The following is a 19911-nucleotide window of genomic DNA, read 5'->3' as shown; positions in this document are numbered from 1 at the left end:
ATTTTAATGGTAGGTTTATTTTAACAGTGAGAGGCAGAATAACAACAAAAATATCTAGAAAAACACATTTCAAAAAAGTTATAAATTGATTTGCGTGAAATAAATATTTGGCCCCTTTGCAAAACATGACTTAGTACTTGGTGGCGAAACCCTTGTTGGCAATTACAAAAGGTCAGACGTTTCTTGTAGTTGGCAACCAGGTTTGCACACATCTCAGGAGGGATTTTGTCCTACTCCTCTTTGCAGATCCTCTCCAAGTCATTAAAGAGGAATTAAACCATGATGGGTTTTACTTCCCCTTTGTTTCCCTACAAAGGTAAAGCATAATGGGCTAGTATGCATCGCACTTACCTGACACAGGAGCATGCAATGTCACCGCTGTCCCCTCTTCCACGAAGCGTCCATCCTCCTTCTGGAATCCATCTCGCGGGAGCCGCCACTAACAGCACAATCGCCGTTAGAAAACAGCACACTCAGTGCGCCTGCATGCCGTTGTCTACAACGCATGCGCCGTAGACATCGGTGCCTGTCTTTTGCAAATATCTCCTGAACCGTGTAGGTTTAGGAGATATTTCTTGCACCTACAGGTAAACCTTAATCTAGACTTACCTGTAGGTAAAAGTGGTCTGTAAGGGTTTACAACCACTTTAAGGTTTCCGGACTGACATTTGGTAACCTGAACCTTCAGCTCCCTCCACATATTTTCTATAAGATTAAGATCTGGAGACTGGCTAGGCCACTCCAGGACCTTAATGTGCATCTTCTTGAGCCACTCCTTTGTTGCCTTGGTGGTATGTTTTGGATCATTGTCATGCCAGAATACCCATCCACAACCCATTTTCGTGCCCTGGCTGAGTTTATTGGACAGCTCTTTGGTCTTGGCCATGGTGGAGAGATTGGAATCTGATTGATTGCTTCTGTGGACAGGTGTTTTAAGAGAGTGCTCCTAATCTCAGCTTGTTACCTATATAGAAGACACCTAGGAGCCAGAAATCTTGCTGATTGATAGGGGGATCAAATACTTATTTCACTCATTAAAATGCAAATCAATTTATAGCTTTTTTGAAATGTGTTTTTCTGGATATTTTTGTTGTTTTTCTGTCTCTCACTGTTAAAAATAAACCTACCATAAAAAATATAGACTGATCATTTCTTTTTCAGTAGGCAAATGTACAAAATCAGCAGGGGATCAAATACATTTTTCCCCTCACTGTAGTTCTACTTTAAGCAATAAAATAAACCTAAGCAATTTTCCAATTGATCTTACTTTGAAAGTTGCAGGCACTCATCTTCACTATTACCTCCATAACATTAGGTATATTGCCCTGCAAAACCTTCCAACTGCTTAGCTGGGCACTTTGCCCACATCCTCCACAATACATCTGCATGCAGCTGCTTGGTGGTTATTGCTTTCAAATAACTGTTCCCAGCAACTGCTGCACTGCAAAGCTCAATTCATCGTTCTGACACACAAATCTGAGGACAAACTGTCATTTGAAGGAAACAGTCAGTTATATAATATCTCCCATAAATTAAAATATATATTCTAAGAATTTAAATACTGCAAAAGTGCAAATGCCAGCAAGCCTTATCCGAAATATATAAAAAAAAAAAAAAAAATATATAGAAGCAAAAAGGTTTTTAAAAAATTATTTGCAATTTATGTAGTTGACTTGGAGGAAGCATTTTACTCAAGGAAATCGGAATTTTGCTTTAAAGACAAACACTGCCACCATCTGAATTTGACTTAGTATCAGACTCCTGTAGTCTCTGAATAGCAGACCTTAGACTGGGAGAGTGTTCATATGCTAACAAGAAAAATGCAGACAATGGTGTCCGTTTATGAAGCAGTGAAATCTATTCACTGCTTCATTCTCCGGCATTCACAGTGAAGATTTTTCTCCTCTGTGTGCCTGTTTATGAAGCTTTGTAGATCGCTTCACCTTTGGAGGAGTGAAGAGATCTACAAATGCTTTCAACAGTGGAGAAAGGCTCCTGATACTGGAATCTCGTGAGACTTTACGAGATTACAGCACCAGAAATACAGAGATGTCAGTTTATTAAGCAGTGATAAATTATCACCGCTCAATACACGGACGATTAATGTTAATAAAATAATGAGTCCCCCTACATTATATACATATGTATACACACACACACATTATATATACATGTATATACACATACATTATATATATATATATATATATATATATATATATATATATATATATATATATATATATATATATATATATATATATATATATATATATATATATATATATATACATATACATATACACATTATATGTGTATATATGTATACACATAAATATGACAGGGGGACATGCATACAGTGTTGGGGGGTCTGAACGAGGCATAAGGAAGTTAAAAATCTTCCTCCTTCCCCCTCAGATCCCCCCAGATTTCCTCTTCACTCCCAGATTCACCACCTCTGAGCTGGTGAACCTGGGAGTGTGAATTCTGACACAGATCACCAGTGAAGCGGTGAGATCACCGCTTCATAAACTGGCCCTTCTGTGTCATTCAATGAGGATTCTCCGTGTGTAGAGATAATCGGAGGGAGAACAAGTTCAAACATGTTCTCCCCCGATTATCACTGTTTCATAAACTGTTTATGGACTGTGATCAGCGGTGATCCTCGGGATCACCGCTGATCACTGCTTCATAAACGGACACCAGATTGGTGAGCTCATTTGTCTATTGCTCTTTCTTGCATAAGCTGAGGGAGTTGCAGGACCTGTAAGTAAGTGTCACTTAAATGCAACTTTTAGGCTCCATTCACACCTAGGCGTTCTGGATCGTTCTGGGGTGGGGGGTGGGGGTGAACTGCTGCAATTCTGCCCGGGATTCCAGTGGTGTAGTGGCACAGTGGTGTAGTGGATAGCACTTTCGCTAGCAGTAAGAAGGGTCGCTGGTTCGAATCCCAACCATGACACTACCTGCTTGGAGTTTGCATGTTCTCCCTGTGCCTTCGTGGGTTTCCTCCGGGTACTCCGGTTTCCTCCCACACTCCAAAGACATGCTGGTAGGTTAATTGGATCCTATCTAAATTGTCCCTAGTATGTATGAATGTGAGTTAGGGACCTTAGATTGTAAGCTCCTTGAGGGTAGGGACTGATGTGAATGTACAATGTACCGTATATGTAAATCGCTGCGTAAATTGACAGCGCTATATAAGTACCTGAAATAAATAAAATAAATGCTTCTGGGCCTGTGACAAGATTTGGTACGCTCAAGTTTTTTGAATGGAGGGAGGCCAATTTAAATGAATGGCGCTGCTCCAAAAACACTCAAAGTAAAAAACAAAAAAGAAAGCTAAAAAAAAAAAAAAAAAAAAACACAAGTGGCTGCAACTGTCACTGCAGATCACTCAGGTGTGAATGGAGCCTTAGGCCTCATGCACACACCAGTAGCTTTATTTCAACGCTTTTGCAATAGCATTTTTTTTTTTATTATTATCAATGGGTCAAAAAACGCTGGTGAGCCACGTTTTTGAGCGTTTATCAGCGTTTTTTTACATTAGAGCGTTTTTACAGCTGAAAACCTCCTCTCAGAACCCACTAGTTTTGTTTTGTTTTTTAAAGCCTAAAAACCCCCCAGCCAAAAACTGCTGATAACAGCCTATGTGTGCATGGACACATAGGATAACATGATGGGGAGTTTATTGACTGTAGAAAAAAAACGTCTGAAGCCAAAAACCAGCTGCTGTAAAAACGTCCAAAAACATCCAGTGTGCACAAGGCCTAAATCTAACATGAAGGTGGACCCAATGAAGTGGTGGTAAACCCATCCATAAAACAGTTTAATTTCTAGCACATGCCGGAAATGTAACACTCCCATTGGTTGTGCTCTCAACCAAACTGTCAAACCATCCAATGGCTGGTGTCATAACTGATCACATGTGCAGCATCATGGCAGTTGTAGATTAATCAGAGGCAAAGATGGCAGCTTCCTTGGCTGAAAACGATAGGGGGGTTTACTTGCACTTCAACTCACCCTGGAACCTTTGAAGTCCTGTTTCCTGCAGCACACCCAGGGCCAGGACAAGGGGTGGGCAGAAGGGTCGGCTGCCTTGGGCACAGCGTGCATTGTAAGGACGGGGGCATTGCAAGTTCCCTCTACTATAAGGCTGACAGGCGTAGTGACAGCGGCATCACTATCTCTGTCAGCTCAGCGCTGGTGTGGGCTGTGCTCTCTCTCTCCTCCTCCTCCTCAAGCTCGCACATAATGAAAGGGGGGGGGACCATTTGGCCTTTTTGCCCTGAACACTGGATAATCTTGTCCCAGCACTGGATCCGGGATAGACTACCTTTGTTATTTGGGGGGTTTTGGGCACTAGTTCCAGATATTATTTATCTGGATATATTATCCAGAGGTTCTTTCTCCATTGTTTCATATTGGACTCCATAGTGGATTGCATCATCAACAGCAAAGAAATTTCGCATTATGTCTGGTGTGGGTTACAATTTTATTACAATATAGAAGCATCTCATACATCTCATCGACCGATTGGATTACAATGTTAAAGGCAGAGACATGTTATAAATTACCCTTTAATCATTACATTTTGTAGGAATTCTACCATCCTTTGAAGGAGAATCTGAGAATATATGTCATAAACATGGTGGGATATTTCACCTCTCATACCCAGGACAAGGGGTGGGCACAAAGCTTTATTGCAGGGATGGGGGCGCCCTAACCCTAAGGGAAGGAGGGGGGGTACAATTTGGCATTTTTGCCCTGGGCGCAGGATGACCTTGTCCCAGCAATGGCACTGAGCATCCCCCCCCCCCCTTTAGTTTTGTCCCAGGCAAAAGCAAATCCTAACAACTCAGAAGAACATGACTTTTCCAGGCTGCTATACTTTGGTATTTACTAGAACTGGAGAGTACAAAATCCGCTACATCTGTGCTTGATAGCCAATCAGCTTCTAAATTCAGCTTGTTCAGTTAAAGTAGAAGTTCATCCTAAAACTAAAACCTCCAAATCTACAGGCATCCACAATCTAAGACTACCCTATCTAGCCCTGTAAAAAGGAAAATCGCCTTTTCTGAAGCCGCTCTGCTGTGGTCTCCATCGGCAGAAGCTCTGTGCAGGAGACAGCCTACAATGGCTGGGAAATGCCAGGGAAGTGACGTCACCCATAGAGTTACTATGGGGGTTCCGTTGTCAGCCGCCTCCTCTGCACCCACCTACACTGCAAAGCCGGCACTGACAGCTCAGCGTGGGACCGGGGCGGCTTCAGAAAAAAGTATGTATAGAAATTTTTGCTTTACAGGGCTAGATAGATAGGTTAGTCTTAGATTGTGAATGCCTGAAGATTTACAGATTTTAGTTTTAGCCTGAACTTCTACTATTAGCTTTGACACAAAAAACAAAAAAAAAATGGAAGCAGATTGGTTTCTATGCAGAGCTGCACCAGATTTTGCACTCTCTGGTTTAGTAAATCAACCCCACTGAGTCCTTCGAAGGGTACATAAGGCTCTAGTGTTCTTACAGCATAAATAATACCAGCGCTGCACTGTGACGGAAGGAGTGAGGAATGCAGTATGCTGTGCATGCCAGTATTGCACAGCTATGGGGCACCGAAGGCTGACGATTATATAATAAAATGCTAACATTAGTCATCGCTAGAAATAATGATCCTAAATAGGGGTAGTCCTAACAAGCCGGAGGGGGGTAGGATGTCTACATTTCACAGGCACGCTACGTCAAGATTGCTAGAGAGCAGCCCAGAATATAGACATAACATTCTCTTACAGGGTCATTTATTAGGCCCATCTCCATCTCTGGACCTACATTAAAAGGATTGTACTTGGCACAGACAGCTTGCCACCCATATTGTAAAATATAGCATACAAATGCATTGCTGAAAGTTATGATCGGCATGAACTGGAAAAAGATGATGATTCATGTTTTAAGTACTTGTAAAGGGAATGGGATCTTCACAGAAAAGTACTTTGTTTTAATGTGGGGCTGAATGTGTCGCTCTCAAAGCGCAATCTATTATTTGAGGGCTCAAAATTTCAAGTCCTGAGCTACTAGCCAGGCCTTAAGGGTTACTCGCCACCAGTTGCCCCATCCAACCACGCCCTCATAAATTAGCTCATGAAATGACACTTGAAAGTTTTATGCAGAATTAAGTTACAAAAATAAATATTGACAACAACTTTATCAGTGCCCATCAGTGCAGCCTCACCTGTGTCCATCAATGCAGCCTCACCTGTGCAGGGGAAGAGAGGAGAGGAAGAGGATTGCCGGCTTGATCATCAGGGTGCCGAGGAACATCCCTGTAACAGCTTTCATTTGAATTGCCAAGTGTTCCCGACGCTCGCCATCACATAAATCCCTGCCTCCGGCTACTTTGATACACATCACATATCCCGGCATTGGATGGGTGATCTGTCTATCAAAGTACCCGGCCCAAGAGGCGGGGCTGTGTGTGACAGCGAGTGCGGGGAACGCAGCAATTCTAATGAAAGCTGTTACAGCGATGTTCCTCAGCGCTCTTATGTTCCGGCCGCCTGCTCTCCTCTCTTCTGCGATCACAGGGAGAACGGCTCCTATTCAACCCCGCCCCCCCCCCAGCTCCGAGGCAGCCCACGCTCGCTAGACTGTAAAATGCGAGTAGAAAATTTGAGGGCTGTATTATTATTTTACAGGATTTATATAGCACCAACAGTTTGTGCAGTACTTTAAATTACAACCCCAATTCCAAAAAAGTCGGGACACTGCATAAAATTAGATAATTGTATAAAAACAGAATGCAATGATTTGCAAATCTCATCATAAACCCGTATTTTATTGACAATAGAAAACATAATAAATGTTTAAACTGAGAAAATGCCATTTTAAGAAAAAAAAAATAATTTTGAAATTCATGGCAACACATCTCAAAAAAGTTGGGACAGGGCCATGTTTACCATGGTATAGCATCCCCTCGTCTTAAAGTGGAGTTCCACCCAAAAGTGGAACTTCCACTCATCAGATTCCTCCCCCCCCCTCCGGTGACACAGTTGGCACCTTTCAGGGGGGAGAGGGGTAGAGATACCTGTATATTACAGGTATCTGTACCCACTTCCGGTATAGATAGCCGCAGAATCTGCGGTTATTTACGCCACTTCCTGCTCCCTCCCCGCTGCCTGCTGGGAAACACACGGGTCCCAGAGGCAGCAGGGACCATCCGTATTGCGCTGCGCGACTCGTGCATGCGCAGTAGGGAACCGGGAAGTGAAGCCGCACGGCTTCACTTCCTGATTCCCTTACCGAAGATGGAGGCGGCAGCACCCGAGGACGGAGAGACGCTTCGGCCTTGGGTGCCGACATCGCGGGCGCCCTGGGCAGGTAAGTGTCCATGTTTTAAAAGTCAGCAGCCGCAGTATTTGTAGCTGCTGACTTTTAAAAAAAAAAATTTCGGCGGCGCTCCGCTTTAACATCACACTGTAAACATCTGGGAATCAAGGAGACCAGTTGCTGGAGTTTTGGAAAAAATAGGATTTTTTATAACAGCTTACCTGTAAAATCCTTTTCTTTCGATGGACATCACAGGACACAGAGTCTCAGTAATTACTGATGGGTTATATAGGCATCACTAGGTGACTGGACACTGGTCACACCCTAAAACAGGAAGTTCAACCCCCTATATAATCCCTCCCCTTGCAGGGATACCTCAGTTTTATAGCCAAGCAATATAGTGTATTAGAAGAGGGGCAGGACCTCTGTGTCCCGTGATGTCCATCGAAAGAAAAGGATTTTACAGGTAAGCTGTTATAAAAAATCCTATTTACTTTCTCGAACATCACGGGACACAGAGCCTCAGTAATTACTGATGGGATGTCCCAGAGCAATGCTACCTGAGGGGAGAGGAACCACAACCAAGTAGGGTGCAATCAGACCTGAGGACCTTGTACCGCTGCCTGCAGCACACTACACCCAAAGGCGATATTCTCATGCCTTCTCACATCCACCTGATAAAATCTGGTGAATGTATGAACTGAAGACCAGGTTGCGGTCTTGCAGATCTGAGCCATAGAGGCCTGGTGATGCACTGCCCAAGAAGCATCAATAGCTCTTGTGGAATGTGCCCTGATCTGAAACGGAGTAATCTTCTGTTTCAACCCGTAAGCTTGAATAATCAACTGTCGAATCCATTTAGAAATGGTAGATCTTGGCGCTGCCTGTCCTCTACTGGGACCCTCTGGCAGCACGAACAAAAACATCCGTTTTGCGAATTTGAGCAGTTGCCTGCAGATAGGTCCTGCCTGCTCTTACTACATCCAAAAATTGTAGTGACCTCTCTTCTGAAGAACAGGGATCTGGAAAAAAAGGAAGGTAGAACAATGTCTTGGTTTAGATGAAAATCTGAAACCACTTTCGTCAAAAAACTAGGATGAGGGCGCAATACCACTCTATCCTTGTGCATAATCAAATAAGGCTCTTTACAGGAAAGAGCTGCTAATTCTGATACTCTTCTAGCAAAAGAGATGGCTACCAGAAAAATTAACTTCCTTGTCAAGACCAAAGGAATCTGACGTATTAGTTCAAAGGGCTGTTTCTGTAAAACAGACAGAACCAAGTTCAAGTCCCAGGGGTTTAGGGGTGCCTTAACCGGAGGATTAGGACGCGTGACCCCCTGCATAAAGTTTCGGACCAAAGAATGTGAAGCAAGTGGCCGTTGACAATACTACTGATAAGGCCGACACCTGGCCCCTCATGGTACTCAAGGCCAGCTTCATCTCTAATCCCAATTGTAGAAAATCAAGAATTCTACCAATCACATATTTTCTGAGATGCTAACCCCTGGATTCACACCAGGATACATAAGCTTTCCAGACTCTATGATAAATTACTCTGGAAGCTGGCTTCCTTGCATTGATCAAGGTAGATATCACAGGACCTGAAACCCCACAACTATTCAGAACCTGGGTTTCAATAGCCAGACCGTCAAGTTTAACGTTTGTAAGGCAGGCTGGAACGCTGGACCCTGAGATAACAGGTCTAGGCATGACGGTAGGGTCCACGGGGAACCCACCGTCATCCTTACCATTTCTGCATACCAAGTACTCCTGGGCCAAGCAGGGGGCTACCAGAAGTACCGACCTACCTGCCTGATCCTGTGAAGGAATCGTGGCAGTAGCAGAATATGCGGGAATGCATAAACCAGTGAGAACCGATGCCACGGAATCACCACTGCATTCGTATATATATATATATATATATATATATATATATATATATATATATATATATATATATATATATATATATATATATATATATATATATATATATATATATATATATATATATATATATATATATATACACACACACACATTAATATATTAAAAAAATATATTAGGCAGTCCAAAGTATCATTCCACGTGACTGACGTTATTTCAAAGTGACTTTTTTGCTTGATTCAAATCCACAGATCAAAATAGTAAAGGTGACTGTTGTGCTCCCCCTGTTAGATCCATACTCGCCACATCCTGGCTTCTTTATTCTATTTTATTGTTAATAAAAAGTCTATCCGGAATAACACAATTTGGAGCCCATCTCTCTTTTACTTGAGGATGCGTTTAAAATTACAACCCTGGATCCAGTGACAGCAGGATCGTAGGAAACTGGCCCCAGAGGACCTGGATGCTCTGGACTCCACCAGGACGAGCATAAGGAGGGAACGATCGGTCCGGTAGACTGTCGCACACTCACCCATGCGCTTTACCCCTATAGGGGTACCAGGATGTGGCGAGTAGGGATCTAACAGGGGGAGCACAACAGTCACCTTACAATTTTGATCTGTGGATTGGAATCAAGCAAAAAAGTCACTTTGAAATAACATCAGTCACATGGAATGATACTTTGGACTGCCCAATATATTTTTATTATTTTTTAATTTTCATCTAATAATATATATATATATATATATATATATATATATATATATATATATATATATATATATATATATATATATATATATATATATATATATATATAAAAATTATTATACGGATTCTGGGTATCGAGTGCGTGCCACCAGAGGCTCGCTCCCACTGTGATTCCACACACGGACCTGATGTCCGCCGGCACCCACTGATAATTCAGAACACATATATTTATTAATATATAAAAACAGAATATATAATATAAAAACACTCTGAAAACCCATACCACTTTGAAGAGTGATCCAATACCTCTTTGAGGTGGACTTCCTTTGCTTCCTTTGATAACCTCTGAATGTGGCTATATTTATACAAATGCTATATGTTTATGTTGATCGTTTTGGATCATATCACAATTTCCCGCCTTATGTCACAGTTCTCCATTTACATGGGTGTACCCTGCCTCCCTTAATCCCCCCCTAGGAACGTCCAGCATGCAGGCAACCAATCACCCACTTGCAGCTCCTGCACTGTGCCGCTTCTGATGGCTATATGTCGAAACATGTAAGGTGGATGCTCTGAATTGACGTCAATGCGTATCGGTCTGTGGAAGCTTGCAGTTTATGGATGCGGCTGGATACTCACTGTACTTTATCAATGTGGTTTTCTCCCTTGTGTCGGGCATGACACACAACAATGTACGTGTATCCAAATCATTTTAATAAACAATTGAAGTTTGGTTTTACACTATGTTCCACTCTGCTTGTGTTCCCTATACATACACATGTGAATCATCTAAAAACGGAAAAGTCTTTGGTACATTTCTATTGATGCTAATTGGAGAGAGGTGGTGTGCACTTTTCAGCTGAAAGATTTTAGGTAGAGAAGATTCCACCAATCTTTATCTGCACATACATTGAGTCACTTCACAGTATGTTTTTTTGGGAGGTGAGAAAAGGAAAAATTTTTTTTTTTGATTGTATTTGATTTGGACATTTGAACTTTGTATTTTACACTTTATTTATGATTGAAGGTCCTTTCAGCATTTGTTATTGGAGATATATATATATATATATCTCTTGGGGAATATTTTTTTGCACACATTTTAAAGTAATCACTCGTTTTATTTTATTGATTCTGGCCCTCATTGTCACTTTATTTAAATTTGAAGGTTCCATAATAAAATTTTTACACTTTTTGCACATATTGAGCTTTTTTCAGTGCAGCCTTTATTAAATTGACAGCTCCTGCGCTCCGTTGGGACCTGCCGCCTCTCTCGTCCTCTCCCCTGTTGCTAGGATGATATCGCGGCTGCTGGGTGAAGTAGACAGCGGCGGGATCCACAGGCAAGACCGAGTAAGAGGCCAGGCTCCTAAGTGGTGGGACCGCGGCAGCCTGGATAGGATTGTCACTCGGTCCTAATTCGGACTGCAGCCTGCCATTTAGTGATGCCTGGTGTAGAACATGGCTGGTGGAACCCAGTAGAGTGGGGCTGCATTCCCCCTTCCCCTCAATGTATAGAATCAGATATGTTGCAGCCAAAAGGCAGTAGGCAACATACAGGCTTGGGGTAAAAGGCAAGGCCTCTAGTACTAACAAAATCTGGACATCTAGGCTTTGGCACCCCCCAACCACTAAACAGAAGGAGTGCGTGATGCCTGGCCTTAACCAGAAGAAGTCTGGAAATTGTCCACACGGAGCCCAGTACATGAGGGTCACTTCTAGGTTCACACCGCAACATCCAATCCAGCGAAGTCTGGATGCGGCACAGTCCAAAAGCCAGGCTAAGGATAAACACGTCTGAAAGCTGTGAGTCATTTAGGAAGCACCCGCAGCTATACAGAGAGGACTCATTATTGAAGAGGAAAAAACATGCTAGAAAAATCACATTAGTCTTCAAGGCTGGGTTCATGCGAATTGGATGTGGGTTTCTCCGCATCCAATTCACATAGCAGGAGAATGTGACCAGTTCTCTATGGAGCCGGTTCACATATCTCCGGGGTGGCTGCGGAGCGTACTGCACAGAAACTTGGTTCCATTTATAGGCCAAATTCAGGCAAAGATTCGGCCCCCTGATTCATCCCTGAAGTGGAGAACAGGGAGGCACAGCGTTCCTGTGCGATCCGCAGCCAGTTCCAGTGTGAGCCGAGCCTAAATCAGCAGAGATGAAGAAACAATGTCATTCCTTCTAGGAGACTAGCAAAATACTGAGGCATGCTGGTAGCGGGAGGGATTATACCAGTGGTTACACTTATTTCTTAGTATATGCAGGCAGCTGTCAGTCAATATCGCATGCAGGTCAGTACTGCTTATCAAACTTTCTTCCAAGTTCTATAACTCAAAAAGGTAATTATAATCCAGTCTATAAATCAACTTCACTAAAAACCATTTAATACAAGCATTTTTCATAAACAAGCTGTGACAGATTGTGCACGAGATGACCCATGTGGTAGGAAGGTGTGCAAAAGTATCATAAGGGGGGACTTAATGCACAGAATAGTTATTTAAAGACAGTTTATTGAGAGTGATGCTATAGCATTTTTCTATATATTTGCCCCTTTTCAAACTGTTCTGCTAGAGGCTACAGTTGGCCCTATAAAAAGGTATGTATAATGATTATCTCGATAAACTAAAACATGCTAGCTTAGTCCTATTTACACCACTAATAAATGACAATTTTCTTGCAGATGAATACAGCCCCACCTGCAGGCCATAAGAGGCATCAATGAAAAGGTTGGCCCATAATGAACATCATTCCACTACAACAAAGATCTCCAAACCTTTCAGTACGGGGGCCACACTATATTTCATAATTAAACACAAAACGGAAAATAAATCCCCATCAGAGTCCCCCCTTAAATCAGGGTCCCCATCAGCATCCCCCCCTTCATCAGGGTCCTCATCAGTGTTACCAATTACATCAGAAGTAGAACCCATAAGCAGCCTCTGCTGACCTTAATCCACAATCAGTGCACATTGAGGATATACCACTGACTAAGCCGTGGGCCGGAGAACCCTGCACTATAGGATATATGGTAACAAGGAAGAACAATTATGCATGGGCCCCATTGCTTGGTAAAACACGGACCATGCAAAGATCTAAAAAAAAAAAGAAGAAGACCACATACGATCCCTTGCTAATCCTCAGCTTTTTTAGTGCACATAAAGTTAGGTAAGGCATCACAAGCATTGGAATTGGGTATAACACTAAATAAATAAATAAATAAAAAAAATGCATTAATATAGATAAAAAGAAATCCACAGTCTTATATTTGCATACACATACAGTATATATGTATACGATCAGCTCAATAAAAAATCCTTGCATCAGAGTGTTAATATTCTAAAAACTTTGCTTATAGCTATAATTGGTAAATACATATTTCATAAAGGTCAGATCTGTTCCCTACGCTCCTCAGCTGTGCCTTAAAGTGTTATTAAAGTCTCATTTTTTTCATTTAAAAATAACAAACAGATCTTCTCTCTTCTTAGGTCCCTCACCAGTGCTCCTGGTTCCTGCCTCCTGCCGAGTGCCCCCCCCCACAGCAAGCAGCTTGCTATGGGGGCACCTGAGCCGGGCCGCTGTTCTGTGTGTCCATTTAGACACAGAGCCGTGGTTCAGTCACACCCCCGCTCTCTTCATTGGCTCACTGATTTTGATTGACAGTCTGCAGGAGCCAATGGCCCCTTGTTGCTGTGTCAGCCAATGAAGAGGGAAAGTCCCAGACAGCCAAAACTCTCGTGCAATATCGCTGGATCAAGATGGGGTTCAGGTAAGTATTAGGGGGCCTTCTGCACAATGAAGTTTTTTATCTTAATACATAGAATGCATTATCATAAAAAAAAACCTTCTGCCTTTAAAACCAGTTTAAGTGTAGAAGTGCAGCACAGGGATTACGAGATTTGCAGCAGGTTAGCGTCCTCAAAATTCCACATGTCACAGGTCAACTTATAATACAGTTTCTCTCTGTGTGTAACTTGGGAAAATACATCATCTTTAACTTCTGCAGCTTATCAATCTATGAAAACATTACATTCTGTCCAGTTTGTACAAAATTAATACACTCACTTAACATAGATGGAAATTTCCAAAGTTCTTATTGAACATTAAAACCCATAATGTAATTGTGATATTACAATACAATATATAAATAATAATAATAATAATAATAATAATAATAAATCTTTTTGCACGTAAAAAAAAAAAAGTGCATTTATTTATTTATTTTTTTTTCGGAGCCTGTAAAGTATTTCACCCACGATCAGCAGATCATGGGTGTAATCTCAGGCTCCTTGCAGACTGTCAGTGTAGCTGTCTGCCCAAACCTTGTACAGGCAGGCAGTTACTGAATGACAGGAAAAATCAATAAACTACCTAGAGCGCTTATCAGTGTCCTGGTAGTTCATTGAGAACTACAAGCCGTCAGCCACTATGGCTGGCGGTAGTTGTAGTTCCCCCATTCACTCTACTCTGTGAATGAATGATGCAGCTGGGTGGGCAGAGCACCACACAATTGTGTTTTTTTTTAATTGTGACAGTGGGTCCGGGGAGAAGATCCCTGTCCCGCTGTTACAATAGATCGGGGAGAGGCTGCGGGAACAGGTTACACGCTCCACCCAAAAAACAGGTGGAACATGTAACATGATCCCAAGAGTGAACTTATCTTTTGAGCAACTACTGATGATAAACATAAGATGGCTATTCTACTTTTCAAAGCATTTGTTTGTCCATACACTCCTGAGATCTACACAGCTAAAATAAACAGCACAGCCAGCCTGCTGATCTGAAATTTCTCTACCGCAGTTATGAAACAGGTAAAGCCCCATATACATAGGCCGAATGCCGGGCGACATTCGGCCTGTGTGTATGGCAGCAGCTGGCTTCTGTCGGATAAGTATGCTGGAAAGCCAGCAGCCGACCAGCTACCGATCAGCGCTCTCAGCCAATGGCTGAGAGCGCTGGCGAGGGGGATGCTCAGTGGGGGAGCTCCAACCAGAGCCGGCTGTTTTTTTTTCATTCAACCCGCCGGGTTGAATGGAAAAAAAAAGATGAACAGTGTGTACCCTGCTTAAGCCAACTCCCTGGCATGGACCTATAATTGGACAGTCAAGGAACAGCATAAGACAGATAAGGTTATCTTTCTGATCTCACAGTCTGTCAGCTTGTTTATGTAGCAGTGCATAATTGAAGAACTGGACCTGAGAAGTACTTAGCTACAACCTCCTGCTCAGCTCATAGGGGAGGAGTAAATGCTCCAGCTTCCTATAGGCAGTTTAGAAAGCCTCCAAGATAATAGAAGTCCCTAATTAATAAGTGGTAAAAAAAAAGAAAAAAAAAAAAAAAAAAAACCTGCTGATGGGCAGAATCAACAATAATCATAATTTATGCTTACGTCATCATCATCATCCTCTTCATCATCCTCGTCACTATCTTTGAAACCTGGAGGAAGAGGAGGTCCAATGATCTCATCCTCTGAGCTGTCTTCTGAGTCACTACAATGAAACATACATATACCTTATAGTGAATGGATGTACTAATATCAACTATCACAGCCAGAACAACCAAAAACCAAATAATAAAATATGAGTCAAAGCAGAACCTAAGTTGCAATTAACCACTATTCACTGAATTAGAAAGAAATACAAGGAGTACACATGCAATGATATGAAAGCCATACAACACAAGTAAAAAAAAAAAAACACAATCCTTTGACAGAAGCATGGATGGCCACCCCTAGTAGGGAAATACAATACATTTTCACATTGAAAATGTAAACCTAAACTCCAGGCAGATAAAAAATGCAAACATGAATGCAGTTCCATGTCCATTAATAGACCAGTTATATTTTTTTAATGAAAGAGGTTTAAGTACCTGAGCTGGTTTGGTACAAGCCTCAGAAGTCCCTGTACTGTACATCAGAGCTCAGACTAGGTGAGGGAGAAGCAGCTTAAGGAGTCAATCAGTTGTGCTTCAGTGTAAAAAGCATGTGGACAGAAAAAGAGAGCAGAGTGACAGAGACAGGAGCATCAGTCTGCTGCTTCTCCTTTCATTGTCCAGTCATAGGTCAGAGGTGGAGAGATTAAAGGAGATGTAAAGGCAGAAGTTTTCTTTTAATCAATGCATTAAGATAAAAATGCCTTCTGTGTGTAGCAGGCTCCCCAGCACCCCCCCTAATACTTACCCGAGCCCCATCTCTGTCCACGAGTCCTTTCAGGAATGGATGGACAGAAATGCAAATCCTGCGGCGAGTAAAATAACTTCCTTATTATATAATATATATATTATTTACCCGCCGCTGGATTTGTATATCTATCTATCTATCTATATATATATATATGTGTGAAAAGACGTGTGGACAAAATAACAAAAGGACTAATGAAGCCAAAAAAATTGTAAATGCAACACAATATATCATGAAAACATACCATACAAAGAATATTTTGTGATCACTAGAAGAGTGTGTGGTATTCAAAGTAATCAAGTGATAGTATCATATAAACTAAGAAAAAAGTTCATACAAAGAGTCCCATCACACTTAGTGCATTTCAAAAGATGAAAAGTTCATAAACATAGCAAAAAAAACTGATCCAGTGGAGCAGGGGAGACATTGCAGGAAGAAGCAGCAGAGGAGGCTTCCTGGGAGGGACTACACAACAGTAGGTCATTGAGGTACTGAAGAAGGACGGAACCATGGCTATAGGCACCCAAGACTGTAAGGTGGCCTGGAGAGCTATGGAGTAGACTGCAGCTTTAGCCGCAGACCCAGATGCCGGTATAGGTTGTTGGGAAACCTCTAAACCTCCCATATGCTTGGTCAGACCGTTGTGGTCTTCTGAATCGGTAAGGAGCCTCATATTCACTTGGGTGCACTCACCTCTTGGGAGATTGGATTCTCTTCTTATCACAGATTCTGGATCAGTTTTTTTGCTATGTTTATGAACTTTTCATCTTTTGAAATGCACTAAGTGTGATGGGACTTTTTGTATGAACTTTTTTCTTCGTTTATATGATACTATTACTTGATTACTTTGAATACCACACACTCTTCTAGTGATCACAAAATATTCTTTATATGGTATGTTTTCATGATATATTGTGTTGCATTTACAATTTTTTTGGCTTCATTAGTCCTTTTGTTATTTTGTCCACACGTCTTTTCACACATTGGTTATCCTTAGCGCTGCATTGTTTTTTATCACTGATATCTGAAGTTTGTGTCTGACTTTTTGATGCTGGCTGCTTTGGTATTTTAGGGTTAAATCCCTGTTTTCGCTCATTGCGTATCAATTTTAATTAGGTTTATAAGGCTAATCCTTTATAGCTATCAATCATCTACTAGGTTTCTAGCGCAGCGTTAACCCTTTGGTATATATATATATATATGTGTGTGTGTGCGCGCGCACGCGCACGCGCACGCACACACACGCACACACACACACCCCTACAGGTCAGCCATACCTTTATGACCACCGACAGGGAAAGTGAATAACATTGATCGTATTGCTGAATGGCACCTGAAAGTGGGTGGAATATATTAGGTACCAAGTGAACATGATGTCCCTGAAGCTGACGTGTTGAAAGCAGACAAAATGGGTAAGTGTAAGGATTTGCGCAACTTTGAAAAGGGCAAAATTGTAATTGCTAGACAACAGAGCAACTCCAAAACTGCAGCTCTTTTGGGATGTTCCCGGGTCTCCAGTGGTCAGGACCAACCAAAAGTGGTCCAAGGAAGGAAAACCAGCGAACTGCCAACAGGGTCAAGGGTGGCCAAGGCTCATTGATTAACAGAGAGTGAAGGCAGACCTGTGTAGTCTGATCTAATATGAGAGCGGCTATAGCTCAAAATGCTGAAAAAGGTAATGCTGGTTCCGATATAAAAGTAGAAGGTGCCAGAACACACTTTCACTGTGTTTGCATTTTAGTTCTTTGCCTTTGAGGCAGTGTAGCCACACACCAGTCAGGGTGCACATGGTGACTCCACAGCCAAAAGCGCCTATAATGGGCACGCAAGCTTTAGAACCCGCTGACTTGACCTCCAGATCTCAATCCAATCGCACATCTGTGCAATGTACTGGAAAACAAGTCTAATCCATGGAGGCCCCACTTCACAACATACAGGACTTAAAGCAGAATTAAACCAATCAATCAATTTAATGGTTTCAAAAAAAACAGTCACATCCCCAGCATGCCATGAATGATAACTGTCACATTTGCTTGTGTTTACAACCAAGCTGGCAAACCATTAAATGGTTGATGTCATAACTGATCACATGTGCAGCACTATTACAGTTCCAACAAAGGCCAAGATGGCAGCTTCATGAAAAGGATAGGAGGGTTTAGTTCAGCTTTAAAGTGGTTGTAAACCTTTACAGACCACTTTGTGCTACAGGTAAGCCTATAAAAAAAGGCTTACCTGTAGCTACCCAGGATATCTCCTAAACCTGCATGGTGTAGGAGATATGCCCTGTATTTGCATGTGCCGATGTCATCGGCGCGTGCGCACTGACACAAACTGAAGCAATGACACGTGTGCCGTTACCACACGCATGCGCGGGAGTGACGTCACCGTGGCTCCAAGCCAATCACAGTGTCGGTGCTGTGATACCCGGAAGTAACCCCAGGAAGTGATGTCGGCCACTGGAGCGGTGTACTGGCACCGCACCGAGGGCTTCGATCTCAGGTGAGTATTACATAATGACCTAGTATGCAATGCATATTAGCTCATTATGCATTTGTCTTGCAGGTGTGTTTTTTTTTTTTTTAATGGGTTTACAACCACTTTAAAGAATCCATGTTTGACAGGTATCGTGGGTGGTCATAATGTTATGGCTGATCAGTGTATTTTATCCGTGTATTTTGCTATTTGCCTAGAGATTAGCTTTATGTTTAATATATCAAAAAGTATAAAAAATGTGAAACTCCTCTCTATATAGAAAACCAAAAATTTCACTCTGTATCAAAGCTCCCAGTGCCAATCCAAGTAAACTTTGTGGTATCGGGTCACCTCAGCCTGCTGTGGTTCCTCATGCTGACCACTAGTGACTGGAAGGCACAGTAGTGACGTTGTGGGGGGGGGGGGGATGGTCGCTGGGAGAAACCAGAGCTTCCAATGGAGCATAATGCTCCTTTCTTCTAAGGTTAGTGCACTTGCAACATTGTTGACCCGACTTTAACTAGTTGCAGACGCTGGGCGTGCTACACACACCCAAAAAAAATCATCATTGTACACAGGACGTGTGTAGCATGTCCAGTCTCTCTGCCTTGCTTCTGAACCACCCACCCCCTCCAAGTATACAATTGTAGTCTTTCATTAATCCAAGCCTGTGTTCTATTGAATAGTGCAGATTGTCAGATAATGCCTCCGACGATCTGCACATGCGCAGGACGTAACGTTAACACCAGCCAATATGTTGATCAGCTAGCGTGACATCAACACTGCGCATGAGCAGATCGTCTGGGACATTATCCGACAATCTGCAAAGCGCAAAGGGAGAATCAAATTGTCAGATTGTGCCTGGCTCTCTGTGCGCATGTGCAAAATTTGACATCATAGGCGGAAAACTATTGTTGTTGGGCAGATTTGGGCGTGTTGCAGGCTGGATTTTGCAGGGCAGATTTGTGGGTGGATTTTCGGGTGATGCAGGATGGTGTCAAGTCTCGCACATGCGCAGAGACAGCGAGGCAGAATCTAACAGTTAGATTCTTCCTCCGCGCTTTGGAGGATCATCAGAGAATGCCGCCGACGATCTTCGCATGCGCAGTGTTGACATCATGCCAGCTGATCAACAGTAGACAGTATCCGATGAGATTAACTTTCTGATGTGTTAACTTTTGTATCATTCTGTTCATCATTCAACTGCAGATCAAAAGGAATGAACTTAGATTTGCAAATGATGATTATTTAAAAAAAAAAAAATCTTTACAAACAAACATGTTATACTTAGCTGCTCTGTGCAGCTGGTTTTGCACAGAACAGCCCAGAGCCTCCTCCTCTCA

The 19911-nt window shown here is 42.3% G+C and overlaps 1 protein-coding gene across 1 annotated transcript in view; it reads right to left on the bottom strand.

Moving 5' to 3' along the window:
* Positions 1-19911, bottom strand: part of WDR70 (WD repeat domain 70) — a 455634-nt gene that overhangs the window by 413171 nt on the left and 22552 nt on the right. The window contains exon 5 of the mRNA XM_073621458.1: positions 15308-15407. Within this exon, the coding sequence (XP_073477559.1) occupies positions 15308-15407 (100 nt within the window). The remainder of the gene's footprint in view (positions 1-15307; positions 15408-19911) is intronic.

The sequence above is a fragment of the Aquarana catesbeiana genome, linkage group LG01 (genome assembly GCF_042186555.1).
Source record: "Aquarana catesbeiana isolate 2022-GZ linkage group LG01, ASM4218655v1, whole genome shotgun sequence".
NCBI classification, from domain to species: Eukaryota; Metazoa; Chordata; class Amphibia; order Anura; family Ranidae; genus Aquarana; species Aquarana catesbeiana.
This window is presented reverse-complemented; position numbering and strand designations above follow the sequence as displayed.